At 49.5% G+C, this 12,787-nt stretch overlaps 1 protein-coding gene across 3 annotated transcripts in view; it reads left to right on the forward strand.

The window, feature by feature from the left end:
• Window positions 1-10,324: 10,324 nt before the first annotated feature.
• The window catches only part of ATP2C2 (ATPase secretory pathway Ca2+ transporting 2), a 94,714-nt gene continuing 92,251 nt past the window's right edge, over window positions 10,325-12,787 (forward strand). For all 3 annotated transcript variants that reach the window (XM_054452667.2, XM_054452665.2, XM_054452666.2), the window contains exon 1: window positions 10,325-10,507. In XM_054452667.2, the coding sequence (XP_054308642.2) occupies window positions 10,409-10,507 (99 nt within the window). In that variant the 5' untranslated portion in view covers window positions 10,325-10,408. The remainder of the gene's footprint in view (window positions 10,508-12,787) is intronic.

Below are 12,787 nucleotides of genomic sequence, written 5' to 3' on the forward strand. Positions count from 1 at the left end.
AGACATGCACCATCACACCCGGCTAATTTTGTATTTTTAGTAGAGATGGGGTTTCTCCATGTTGGTCAGGCTGGTCTCAAACTCCCGACCTCAGGTGATCCACCCCCCTCAAAGGGTTCCCGAAGTGCTGGGATTACAGGCGTGAGCCACCGCGCCTGGCCTTATTTTATTTCATTTTTTGAGACGGAGTCTCACTCTGTCACCCAGGCTGGAGTGCAGTGGCGTGATCTTGGCTCACTACAACCTCCGCCTCCCAGGTTTAAGCGATTCTCCTGCCTCAGCCTCCCGAGTAGCTGGGATTACAGGCAGCTGCCACCACGCCTGGATAAATTTTTGTATTTTTAGTAGAGATGGGGTTTCATCATGTTGTCCAGGCTGGTCTCTAACTCCTGACCTCAAGTGATTCACCTGCCTTGGCCTCCCGAAGTGCTGGGATTACAGGCGTGAGCCACCACACCTGGCCTTTAGTCTCCTTTAATCTGGAACATTCCACAGCCTTCCCTTGACTTCCCTAGCATGGTTATTTTTGAAGAATCCAAGCCAGTCAAACTCCAGGACATCCTGCACCTGGGTGTGATGCACGTCTTGATGAGATTCAGGTTGAGCCTCTGCAGGAATGCCCCAAATGCGGCACCGTGTCCTCGTTTGCGAATCATATCGGGGCACATGATGTGGCTTGTCCCATTCCTGGTGACGGTCATGTTGATCCCCTGGCTTGATTGGTGTCTGCCACGTTTCTCCACTGTAAAGTGACTGTTTTCCCTTTGCAATGAATAAGCCTTTGGTAGGGACATACTTTGAGAGCTTCAAATATCCTGTTTCTCATTAAACTTTGACCTGCTTTGTTTTCAGAGCATTTAATTGAAGCGAAACTTACCTAGAGAAAAGTACACACACTGCAAGTTCCGCTCAATGGGTTATTACAAAGGGAACACAGCGGCAGGGCAGTAGGAGGGTGCACTTTATGTGGGGTGCTCAGGGAAGGCCTCCCTGAAAGGAGGGTAGCAGGGAAGAGCTGGGGGCAGAGCGTGCCTGGCAAAGGGGCGCAGGAAGCACCAAGGCCTGGAGGCAGCACTGAGCTCAGCTCGTTTGACAAATAGCCAGGAGACTGGGGTTGGGGCAGGAGGAGGGGAGTTGACAGATGGGGCCTCTTGGGGCCAGAATAAGAAATCTAATTGTATTACAAGGGTGATGGCAAGGTCTTTGCTCGGGTTCTCCACGTTCCCAGGGTTCCCCAAGGTAACCCCAGGAAACAGTTGTAGAGGAGTGGGGAAGGGAGGCACCTCACTTCACAGGGGTGCGGAAGCTGGGGCGTCTACCCATCCCCTGGGGTCAGTCAGGGGGAATGCCTGGAAGTGGAGGGGGTAGTTAACATGGCCTTGTTTCTGGCCCAGGTGCCAAAATAAAATCCCTCAAGCAGAGAGCCTCAGGTGTTTTCAGTAAGCAGACCTTGTTGAGGGTGAGTGGAGAGGGGCTATGAGCAGCAGCTTCTGCTACAGCAAGCTATGGGGGGCTTGAGATGGGGAGGGATGTGCTCTGGCATTCATTTTTACCACCTCTCTGTGTTACTGAGAATCGACTGTGGGAGGGGAGGCTACCACCACCCTGTGCCCTTGCTTGGAGGGGATCCCAAGCCCATCTGAATTCCTCAACAGGCAACTGAGTCTAGGGAACAGGCTACACCAGATGAGGAGAAAGGAAGATCCGGCCGCAGACCCCCTGTCCACCCCGCCCCTCCTGCATTTCTAAGAGCTGCTTTCCTGAGAACTGACCTCACCCCTTCAGGCACAACCTAACTTGGGAAACCCAGGGTTCTAGGAACTTGCAAAGAGAGAAACTGGGAACTTTGAACTCTATTGTATCCAAAAGCCAACAAAAATCATAGATTTAACTTCTGATCAGGCTTCCCAGTTAAAAATATTCATTCATTTTCCATTCAACAAGTATGTCTTCAGGGCCTATTTTAAAATATATCTGTATCGAGACACAATCCAAACAAAATTCACCATTTAAAAGCGTGATTCAGTGGTTTTAGTATATTCACAAGGTCATGCAAACCCTCCCTCTAATTCCAGAACATTGCCATCACCCAAAGAAGAAACACCAACAGCTCCCAATGCCCCCTCCCCGCAGCCGCTGACGACCACTCATCGGCTTCCTGTCTGTGTGCAGTTGCCTGTTCCGGGCAGGTCACTTGAGTGGTGTCACACAGGATGTGGTTTTTGTGACTGGTTTCTTTGACGTGGATCATGTTTCCCAAGCCCATCCATCCTGTCGTGTGGATGAGTGTCTCATTCCTTTCTATGGCTGAACGTTGTCCCATCCTCTGGGTATGCCACGTGCTGTTCACCTGCTCTCTGTTGGACGTTAGCGCTGTTTGCATTCAGCGCCCTCTTTTAAACTCATAACTGATAAAGTTGCCATCACTTTGGGGAAACCATGGGTGCAGTGGGGCTCCCCACTGCAGGAGATCTCATTTGGTCCAGGGATCAGGAGGGGCCTCTCTGGAGAAGCGACAACTCAGTTACAACTTCAAGGATGCGCAGGAGTCGGCAGGGTGAGATTTAGGGGTGCTGGGGCCTCTGGGGCGTGTTCCAGACAGAGGGAAGAGGTCAAGCAGAGGCTGGCAGGGAGAGAGCACATACCTGGGGCCTAGACAAGGAAGGAGGTTTAGAATGGCGGAAGTCTAGAGATGGAGAGAGAGTCAGGCGTCAGGGCTACAGGGCCCTGGTGTGGCCTATGAAGGAGTCTGGATTTTAAACCAACGGGATGACCTCATCTCTTGTGAGTTTCAAGATACCAGGACAGCCACAGTAAAACTGGGACCATCTTGGCCAAATCAGGGTGGTTACCTCCGTGAGTGACCATGGCAGGCACAAACTGGTGAGTTTAAACATGGAAGGCCCTGGGCCTCTTTGCTTTGGATCGCAGTTCTCTTGACTCTGAGTGACAGGCCTGGATGCGTTTGAATTTTTGAAAGGAGAGTAAGTTTGAAAAGGGAGTCACATTTCCAACTGTGTGACATTCTGAAAAAGGCAAAACTTATAGAGACAGTAAAAAGATCAGTGGTTGTCAGGGGTCTAGGGAAGTAGGGGATGAATTAATGGCACTCAGAGGGTTTTTAGGCCAGTGAAACTAATCTCCATGACACCACCATGGTGGACCTGTGTCATTATGTCATTTATACATTTGTCATAACCCACAGAACGTACGACTCCAGGAGTGAGCTCTATTGTAAACAATGGACCGGCCGTGCACGGTAGCTCATGCCTGTAATCCCAGCACCTTGGGAGGCCGAGGTGGCTGGATCATGTGAGGCCAGGAGTTCAAGACCAGCCTGGCCAACATGGCGAAACCCTGTCTCTATTAAAAATACAAAAAAATTAGCCAGGTGTGGTGATGCACATCTGTAATCCCAGCTACTCAGGAGGCTGAGGCAGGAGGATCACTTGAACCCAGGAGGCAAGGTTACAGTGAGCCGAGATCGCGTCACTGCACTGAAGCCTGGGCAACAGAGCAAGACTCTGTCTCAAAAAAAAAAAAAAAAGGGACTTAGTTAATAATAAATCAATGTTTGCTCATCAGTGGTATCAATGTGCCGCACCAATGCACAATGTTAGTCACAAGAGACACGGGGTGGGAGTGGGTCTGGGAGAAGGGACACATGGAGACTCTTTATTTTCTGTGCAATTTTTTCTGCTCTCAAAACCAAAGTTTGTTTTAAAAGGAGTCAGTTTTATACTTAATAACTGCCATGGTGTTTGGTAGACAAAATCCTACTGGACAACCATCCATTGGCCTGGGAAAGAATTGTGAAAAGAGATCTTGGAGAAATTAAAAGAAAAGAGCCGGGTGTGGGGGTGCTCTCAGAGGGCTGAGGCTGGGGATCCCTTGAGCCCAGGAGTCGGAATTCAGCCTCGGCAACACAGTCAGAAGTTGTCTCTTAAAAAACTTTTTCTTCTTTTTTAAAGCAGGCAGGCTTAAAAAGAGAGAGAGTAAAGATCTTGAAGTTTGGGAATTCTGAGGTCAGTCTTTCTCCGTCTGGGTCTTCTTTCTGCCTCCCCACCTGACTTTTCTCTCCACATGGACAGAGCCTCTCCTTCAGCCATCCCACTATCTTCTAGAAGGTTCCATAACTCCTCCCTGTCCCCATCATTCCTTATTCTGAAAATCCTTTGGTAAATGGGTTTATTCATTTGCCAGGTGCAAACAATTGTCAGTGGCTACTTGAAGTTTGATAAGGAGGATTCGGAGGCCTGTCCCAGCCAAGGGGGAAATGCTGCCCGGTGACCAAATACTGATGCCTGCTACAGGTGTCAGAAGAGGGAGGAGGAGCAGAGGCATCTGTGCTGTGTGTTTACCTCCTGGAATTTAGCAAGTCCCGAGCCGTGTTCATTTGGCACCTGGTGTCATGTTCCAAGGGGCAGTGCCTTGTTGCTTCTGCTGGAATTAAGCCCTTTAGAAGCCCAGCAGTGCCCACAGCTGCAGGAAGTGCTCAACCAACGTTTGCCTGTCATTCAGCAAATAATGGCTATGAAACAGTGAAAGTAAGACGTGAATAGTGCCTGGAAACAGGCTGTGTGTGGGGAGCGTGTGAGCGTGACCCTCATTTTGGTGCAAATGCATAGACCAGTTCACATAAGGGGGTCTGACTATTGTGGTGGCAGCAGAGCTGTTTCCCCCTCCGGGCCTTAGCTCCTGCCCTTCTCTTTGCTTGGAATACTCCCTCCTCCCCCTGTACCCACAGAGGTCCCTTCTTGCCTCTCCTGACTCCTCTAGCTACAAGAGGCCCCATCCTGCTCATTTCTTTCCTTTCTTTTCTTTTTTTTTGAGGCTGAGTCTCGCCCTGTCACCCAGGCTGGAGTGCAGTGGCACAACCTCAGCTCAGTGCAACCTCCTCCCAGATTCAAGCGATTTTCCTGCCTCAGCCTCCAGAGTAGCTGGGATTACAGGCCACCACACCCGCCACCATGCCTGGCTAACTTTTTGTATTTTTAGTCAAGATGGGGTTTTACCGTATTGGCCAGGCTGGTCTGGAACTCCTGACCTCAGGTGATCCACTCGCCTCAGCCTCCCAAAGTCTTGGGATTACAGGCGTGAGCCACCGCACCTGGCCTCACTTTTCTTCTTAGTGTCACCCACTGTCCTAGTCTCCCTGGGCTGCTGCAATAAAGCTCCACAAACTGGGTGGCTACAGTGGAAATTTATTCTCTCTCCATTCTGGAGGCAGAAGTCTGAAATCAAGGTGTGAGGGGGGCTGTGCTCCCTCTGGAGGCTCCATGATAGGTGTGGGGAGATTCCTCCTGCCTCTTCCAGCTTCTCATGGACCCAGGTGTTTTGCAGCTTGTGGTCAAATCCCTGCCTTCATCTTCAGGTGGCCTTCTCTTCTGTCTCTTATCAGGCCACCAGTCACTAGATTTAGGGCCCACTCAGTTAATTCAGGATGATTTCATCTTGAGATCCTTAATTATATCTATAAAGATGTTTTTCCAAATAAGGTCACATTCAGTTTCCAGGAGTTAGGACATGGACATATCTTTTGCAGGGGACATTATTCAACCCACGACATGCACTGCCTGATTTTGCATTCCACATGGCTTTGTCCGCAGCCTGTCTCCACCATTAGATGAGATATAGGAAAGCAGGGAAAGAGTCTGTTGTGTTCCCACAGGGCAGGTGCTGAAAAATATTTGTTAAGTGAACGAAATGGTTTTATCTTTCCAAGTCCCAATGTTCCCGTCTATAAAATGATTATTGCCTGTGTGCACAGCTATTGCAAAACAAACAGAATCGAGGGTTTATGCAAGGAACCGTAACTTCCACCTAATTCTTAACATTAGAAACAAATTGTACAAAATATACTTTTGTACAGTGTACCCTTTCCAAAAAGGATGTCTTCAATGCCACTCTTAGAGAACTTCTGAGTGAAGTCTGTTACCAAACAAAATACAGGTGCCTTGAGGTTGCACCATGGCTCCCAGCAGGGCGCTTTGCTGGGGATAATTTGTGGGCAGTGAAAAGACACCACTCTGATATAGAGAGTGAATGGGAGTTGCAGAGCATGGCCTCATTGTTCAAGGCACCCAGAGCAGACATTTCGAGAAAGGCTGGATGCCTTTGGTTGGGTCCCACCCTTGGCTTTCGTCGTTGGCCAATGTGGCAGAATCACTCTGAGGTGTTGAGCTGCAAACCCCAGAAAGTTCTCCAGCCAACTGTCTTGTTAGATTCTTTGCAAGTGGGCTCTAGCATTTTACAGGCTAAAGGCAGAAAAAATAAACAAAAAACTTGGAAAAACAGAATCTTGAAGTCTGTAGGGATGATCACGGAATCCAAACAAAGTGACAGAGCTCAGAAAGGTCGTTTAAGACAAACATAAATAGCAGGTGTAACTGACAGGGAAATGGACAACACACAACAACAACAACAACCAACTCAGAAGGTAAGAGCTTGGGCCAGGCATGGTGGCTCAAACCTATAATCCCAGCACTTTGGGAGGCTGAGGCAGGCCGATAGATCACTTGAGGTCAGAAGTTCAAGACCAGCCTGGTCAACGTGGCAGAACCCTGTCTCTACCAAAAAAAAAAAAAAAAAAATTAGCTGGGCATGGTGGCGCACGCCTGTAGTCCCAGCTACTCTGGAGGCTGAGGCACGAGAATCGCCTGAACTCGGGAGGTGGAGGTTGCAGCAAGCCGAGATGGTGCCACTGTACTCCAGCCTGGGCAACAGAGCAAGACTCTGTCTCAAAAAAAAAAAAAAAAAAAGAATGGAGAGTTTGGATAATTAAATTACTTAGAATATAAAAGGATGCAGAGGTTAGAAAAACAAAAATTAAAGTTGGAAAATTTCTTTAAATTTGGAAAAGGAAACCAAAAGAGACTGTAAATACTCATCTGTATTTCTGAAGTGTTTTCAGGTAGCTCCCAATAGAACTTTTAATGAGATGTTTATTCCAAAACCAAAGTAAAAATTGACAGCAAATTGAGTGCTTGCCTCAAAAGGCACAGAAATAAAACATGAAAGAGGATGACAGAAGTCAATCTAACAATGACAACTATAACAATGTAGACACAATACATTTCCCTATTTTTTTTTTTTTTTTTTTTTTTTTGAGACAGAGTCTCGCTCTGTCGCCCAGGCTGAAGTGCAGTGGCGCTATCTTGGCTCACTGCAAGCTCCGCCTCCCGGGTTCACGCCATTCTCCTGCCTCAGCCTCCCAAGTAGCTGGGACTACAGGTGCCCACCACCACGCCCAGCTAATTTTTTGTATTTTTAGTAGAGATGAGGTTTCACTGTGTTAGCCAGGATGGTCTCGATCTCCTGACCTCATGATCCGCCTGCCTCGGCCTCCCAAAGTGCTGGGATTACAGGCATGAGCCACTGTGCCCGGCCTACATTTCCCTATTATAAAGCAAATCATTCATATGAAAGTTCTGTTAAATATAAATTTTAATGATCTGCTGTTTATGAGAGACATTCAAAAAATTTTTGGAGTATTTGCCATGTTTCAGGCACATCATTTACCATAACCAACACTGGTGGAGCCTAATTTACCTAATTTTACACACCACAAATCTAATTTATAGGCCTGGGCAACATAGCAAAGACCCCATCTCTACATAAAAATAAAAATTAAAAAATTAGCTGGGTGTGGTTCTGTGCACCTGTAGTCCCAGCTACTCAGGAGGGAGGATTGCTTGAACCCAGGAGTTCAAGCCTACAGTGAACTATGATCGCGCCACTGCCCTCCAGCCTGGACTACAGAGTGAGATCTTGTCTCTAAAATGTACATATATATATCCACCACCTAGAGTTTCCTTCTGGAATGCCCTGGGCATTTTCCAACCTAGCCCAGGAATTCCAGCCTTGACATCTCTGGGCTGGAGCGGAAGCCATGGTGATAGGATCTGAAAGGCTGGGCTTTCAAATCCTCTGCTCCGGGGATGCTGATCTGCCTGGAGAGATTACATCTGGTTAACAGCTTGGAAAAACATGAAGATGCCAACAAGGCATTCTTCTTCCCTGGATCCAACATCATCTTAAAATCACAGAATGCCGGTTGGGAAGGACCTGAGAAATAACTGAGCCAAGTTCCCATATGTTCTTTTATATTAATAATATAGAAGTGCCTGAGAGCCTGCAATGTCGAGTACTACTACGTCATACTACTGGGTACTCTACCTGTGCAAGCATTCACTCAGCCTGAACCACAGGATGCTGAGGTGGGCTGCGGGATGTCTCCTTGTCTCCTCCTTGTTCCTCTACAACACTCTTTTTTTTTCTTTGACATGAAGTCTTGTTCTACTGCCCAGGCTGGACTGCAGTGGCACAATCTTGGCTCACTGCAACCTCCACCTTCCGGATTCAAGTGATTCTCCTGCCTCAGCCTCCCAAGTAGCTGGGATTACAGGTGCACGCCAGCACACCTGGCTAATTTTTGTATTTTTACTAGTGACAGGGTTTCCCCATGTTGGCCAGGCTGGACTTGAACTCCTGACCTCAGGTGATCCGCCCACCTTGGCTTCTCAAAGTGCTGGGATTACAGGTGTGAGCCACCTTGCCCAGCTTCCTCTACACCACTCTCCACCCTTCTTTGGATTCTCTGCCCAGGAGGCTGCATCCTTGGCTCTGTTGCTCTCTGGCTTTTGATCTAAGCAGTTGCCCTCTGCAGAAGTTATCAGCCCCCCCAGAGCTCCCCCCTCCAGGTAACTCCTCTCTCATCTGGCCCTTCAGGCCTTGGGTGGGAATAAAGCCACTTCTCACTCTTTGCTAGTCTTCGTTAATGGCACAAGCGCATCTGGTTTCTCTACATCATACCCACACCTTTGTAAAAAGTCTGTTTCTCAAACTCTCCTCAAATTACTGTTTCCTACTGGGACCCTGACTCATAAAGGTAGGTAGTGACATCTCCATTTCATGGATGAGTAAACTGAGGTGGAGAGAGGTGAAGAAAGTTGCCCAAGGTCTGAAAGGAACATTCCTGGGATTCAAATCTGGACTCACTCACATCAGAGGTTTGCTGTTACCATTATTCCTGCACCTTTGTTGAAACTGGGGAGTGGGGGCAGGCTGATACCGTAGCCTTTATTTCCTGAAAAGAGGAAGATGCAGGAGATACAAGAAGGGGCACTGGAACTGCCCTGCAGGTTTTCGTGGGCTGGAGTCAACCCTCGGGAGCAATTGAGGTAGGTGGCAAATATTTGCTCAAAAGGGGTGGCTGAATTTCATGGACAAATGCAGAGGCCACCTCCTGTAGCCGGTAAGTAACTTCCCCGTAGAGATGAGGAAGCCAGTGGAAAGGCGGGTGGCACGGCCTTCCCCAGAGCTCCCCCTCTGCTAAGTGGTGGGTCTAGTTACGGATCTAGTCCTACCTGAAGCCAAAGAAAGCCCTGGCACTTCAAAGCACCCACTTGGCGGCTGGCAACTGTCTACACTGCGTATGGACTCACATACTTTGGGAGCCATTTGAGCCCAGCACCTTCTGATGATGATGAGGAGGAGGATGGTGTCATGGGGACACCAGCATGTTCTCTACGCCAAGCCCTGCTCCAGACCTTCCTGTACAGCACTGTCCGCTGGGGCCTCTCAATGTCACTGTGAAGGAGGCGCTACGTGGTGGCCATTCTGCAGAGCAATAAACCAAGGCGCAAAAAATGTAAGAAACCTGCTCAGGTCCCAGGATGAGCAACAGCGGCGCTCATCCTGCAGTCGAGGGCAGGGGCCCTGACCATCCGAGATCATGCAAGCGCCAAAGGCAGCAGGGCTCTCAGTGGCTCCTGTTCCTGGACTCACTCCCAGGGCCCTGGAGTGGGGGTCTTAGCCTTCTGCTGCTCCCCGCTCAAAGACAGGCTAGGTCGCCGAGGCTCAGAAAGGCCACGTGACCCATCCAGAGTGCACAGTCGCAGGTGTGAGTCTTAGTCAGCTCCAGCCACCTCGCTCCCGGCGCCTTAGAGCGGCCCACCCTGGGTTCCTCAAGAGGATCACCTGGGGCTCCTTAAAAACCCAGCTCCCGGCGGCTCCAAACCCAGTGACTGGGCAGGGAGGGGTGTGGGAATCCGGATTTTAAACCAGCATTTGCTCCTCCACCTCCCCCACTCCAGGTGATTCTTAGGATCTGCAAGTTTGGGAAACAGCCCAAGTCCTGAGGCGACGCAGCCGCTCCCTGGGCCTTCCATGGCCAGCCGGCGCTGTCCCCAGGGGCCCTGGGGTCCCAGGCGAGCTCGCGGGGCGGGGCCGGGTGAGCCGGCACCTCCCTGTGCGCAGCCCCGCCCCGGAGGCGGGGCCACACCTGCCGCGGGCAGGTAGACAGCTACCTGGTAACCGGGTCTGGCCCAGGAGGCTTGGGCGCGCGCAGCCACCCCGGGCCTCGCCGGGGACCGAGGGACGCAGGCAGCGCCTGCGCCCGCTCACCATGGTCGAGGGACGCGTCTCCAAGTTCCTGAGGAAACTCGGCTTCTCGGGCGGGGGCCGCCAGTACCAGGCGCTGGAGAAGGACGAGGAGGAAGCCTTGGTGAGTCCGGGCGACCCCGCGCCGGGCGTGCGACCCGACCCCCCATCCCCTCCGTCGTAACCGTCCCCGACCCGAGACCCCGCGTTCGCGCTGCGATCCGCGAACTCGCCGTCCTCCCCTGGCTCTGGAAAGAAGCCGTCCTCACAGCAACCACGCTCTCATCTGCGCTCTGGCGCGGGGAGCTCAGCATGGAACCCTCACGTGAACCCATTTTGCGGATGAGAAACTGAGGCCGAGAGTGGTTAAGTATATTCCCTAAGGGGCACGGAGCTAGGAAGTGACCTGGCTGGGAACTTAACCTAGGTTTCTCTGACTCCAAAGAATTAAAATTCTGGGTCTCCAGACTTGGGCTGCTTTATGGATTTTTAAAACTTAAATTGGAAAATAAAATTAGAGGGTTGCAAAAAACAAAAGATTGCTGAAATGTTGTAGCAATAATAGAAAGCAAAGTTGGAGCTGAGGGACCTCCCAGCCTCACTTGCTACAGTCAGGCACTTTTAGAAAGCCACTCAGAGCTGTATGCCTGCTTTGCAACCGACCCTCTGGGATAAAGCAGCAGGGTGCCAGGGCAGGGCGGTTCGTGAGGGAACAAAGTGGCAAAGCTGTCAAATAAAGCCCCTCCTGTTCCTTGGATTCTTGGAAGCCAGGGGTGAAGCCAGGCTTGAGGGTGACCCAACACCCTTCTTTTTGGCTTCGCAAACAGAACTCCTTGCATGTTTTAAGGTCAGGGAGGCACTGAATTTCTGCAGAAGCGTTTCTCTGCATGCCAGAGGGTCGTTGCACTTTTTTTTTTTTTTTTTCATTTACGCTTAAGCAGTCATTCAAAAATAACATTTCTGAACGAGTCCCCTGGGTTGCTAATGAGAAATATGAATTGGCGATGGTCTTTTGACCAGTGAAAGGAAACTTCAAAGGTAAACTTACCTTTTAATTAAAAATAAAAATTAGCTGAAAAAATATTTGACTTAATTTTATTTTTTTCTCCCAAAGAATACTAATGGCCAAAACATTTTGTTTGTGAGATTAAGTATTCATGCTTTTTTAAAAATAGTGTTTTGTGCTTTTTAAAAATAGTGTTTTATACATCCCTGTTGATGTAAGAATTCTGGTGTTAGGGTGGTAGGCCACAGGACCACGTAACTAGCAGTTTTTGAACAATCTCGATTTTTCTGAAGTGACATGTTAATATTGATAGGATATAGAGTTCAATTAATTTGCTGTGATCCATTTCTCTGCTTGTGTGATACGTTCTGCTAAAGTAGTTTGAAGTTCATTTGCCATCACAGGTTGCCTTTCCTACGTTGCCATTCCTGTTTTTTCCTTTCCATTTTTCGATTTTTGCATCAGGCCAGGTATTTTTCAAACACTCCTGATGTGTAGTTGGTTACCATCAGGTTTCATAGGATGTCCAGGAATGCAGGTGCATGGATGATGTAACCTCAAGGGAGATGCTGGGGAGAGTTTGATCTCTGTGCCAGGTGGACTCATCCCTCCAAAGCTTTGCAGAAGAGTTCTCAAAGGTCTGACAGGTGTTCAGCCGGTCTGTCAGTGTGCTCTCCCACCTGACTGTGGACTGGGGTGCTCTCAGCAGCGTCCTGAGGCCCTGGGTGCGTGATCATGGGCAGTGTGCAGAGCCAGGAGGCGGGTGATACCAGCACTGGCACCAAAGGCCAGCTGAGAAAGAAGGCATGCTGTCTCCAGAGGCAGCCTTGTGCAAACCCAGGAAATGACAATGAAGATCGATGGGAAGTGTGAGGAGGGAGGGAGGTGGGGAGGCCGGGAGGCTGGGCGAGGCACTCACTTCCTGCCAAGTTGGCTGAGACCTGAACACCTCCTTTGCTGTCACACTCATGTCCTCTCGTTGGAACTCCTTTCTCCCAGGGTTTGGAAAGGAGGCAATGTGTGTTGAGGTGATCACTTCTACAATAGTTGGAATTGTCTTTTTTTTTTTTTTTTTTTTGCGTTATTTCATACTAGTTTATTTAGGGGTTCCATTTTCACTCCTCAATAGAACCGTTTTTTATGAGCACTAATTATATGCCACATCCAGGATGCCTGTAGGAGGCCTCTAAGCCCTCCCCTCCCCCAGCCACTTTGACCAGTTACCCCAGTTCTAATAGTGATTGTTACTGAGAACCTGCTGTGTCTTCTCTTGGGCCTCTTACCTCCAAGGTAAGTTTTACTCTCGTCATGTGATCAACGAGGATGTGAGGCTCCTAGTGGGGCCACGTTCGTTTGCTCAGTGAGCATTTCCTGACAGCCAGTTTTGCCAGGCACTGA

This window comes from Pongo pygmaeus, chromosome 18, assembly GCF_028885625.2.
Source record: "Pongo pygmaeus isolate AG05252 chromosome 18, NHGRI_mPonPyg2-v2.0_pri, whole genome shotgun sequence".
Lineage (NCBI taxonomy): Eukaryota > Metazoa > Chordata > Mammalia > Primates > Hominidae > Pongo > Pongo pygmaeus.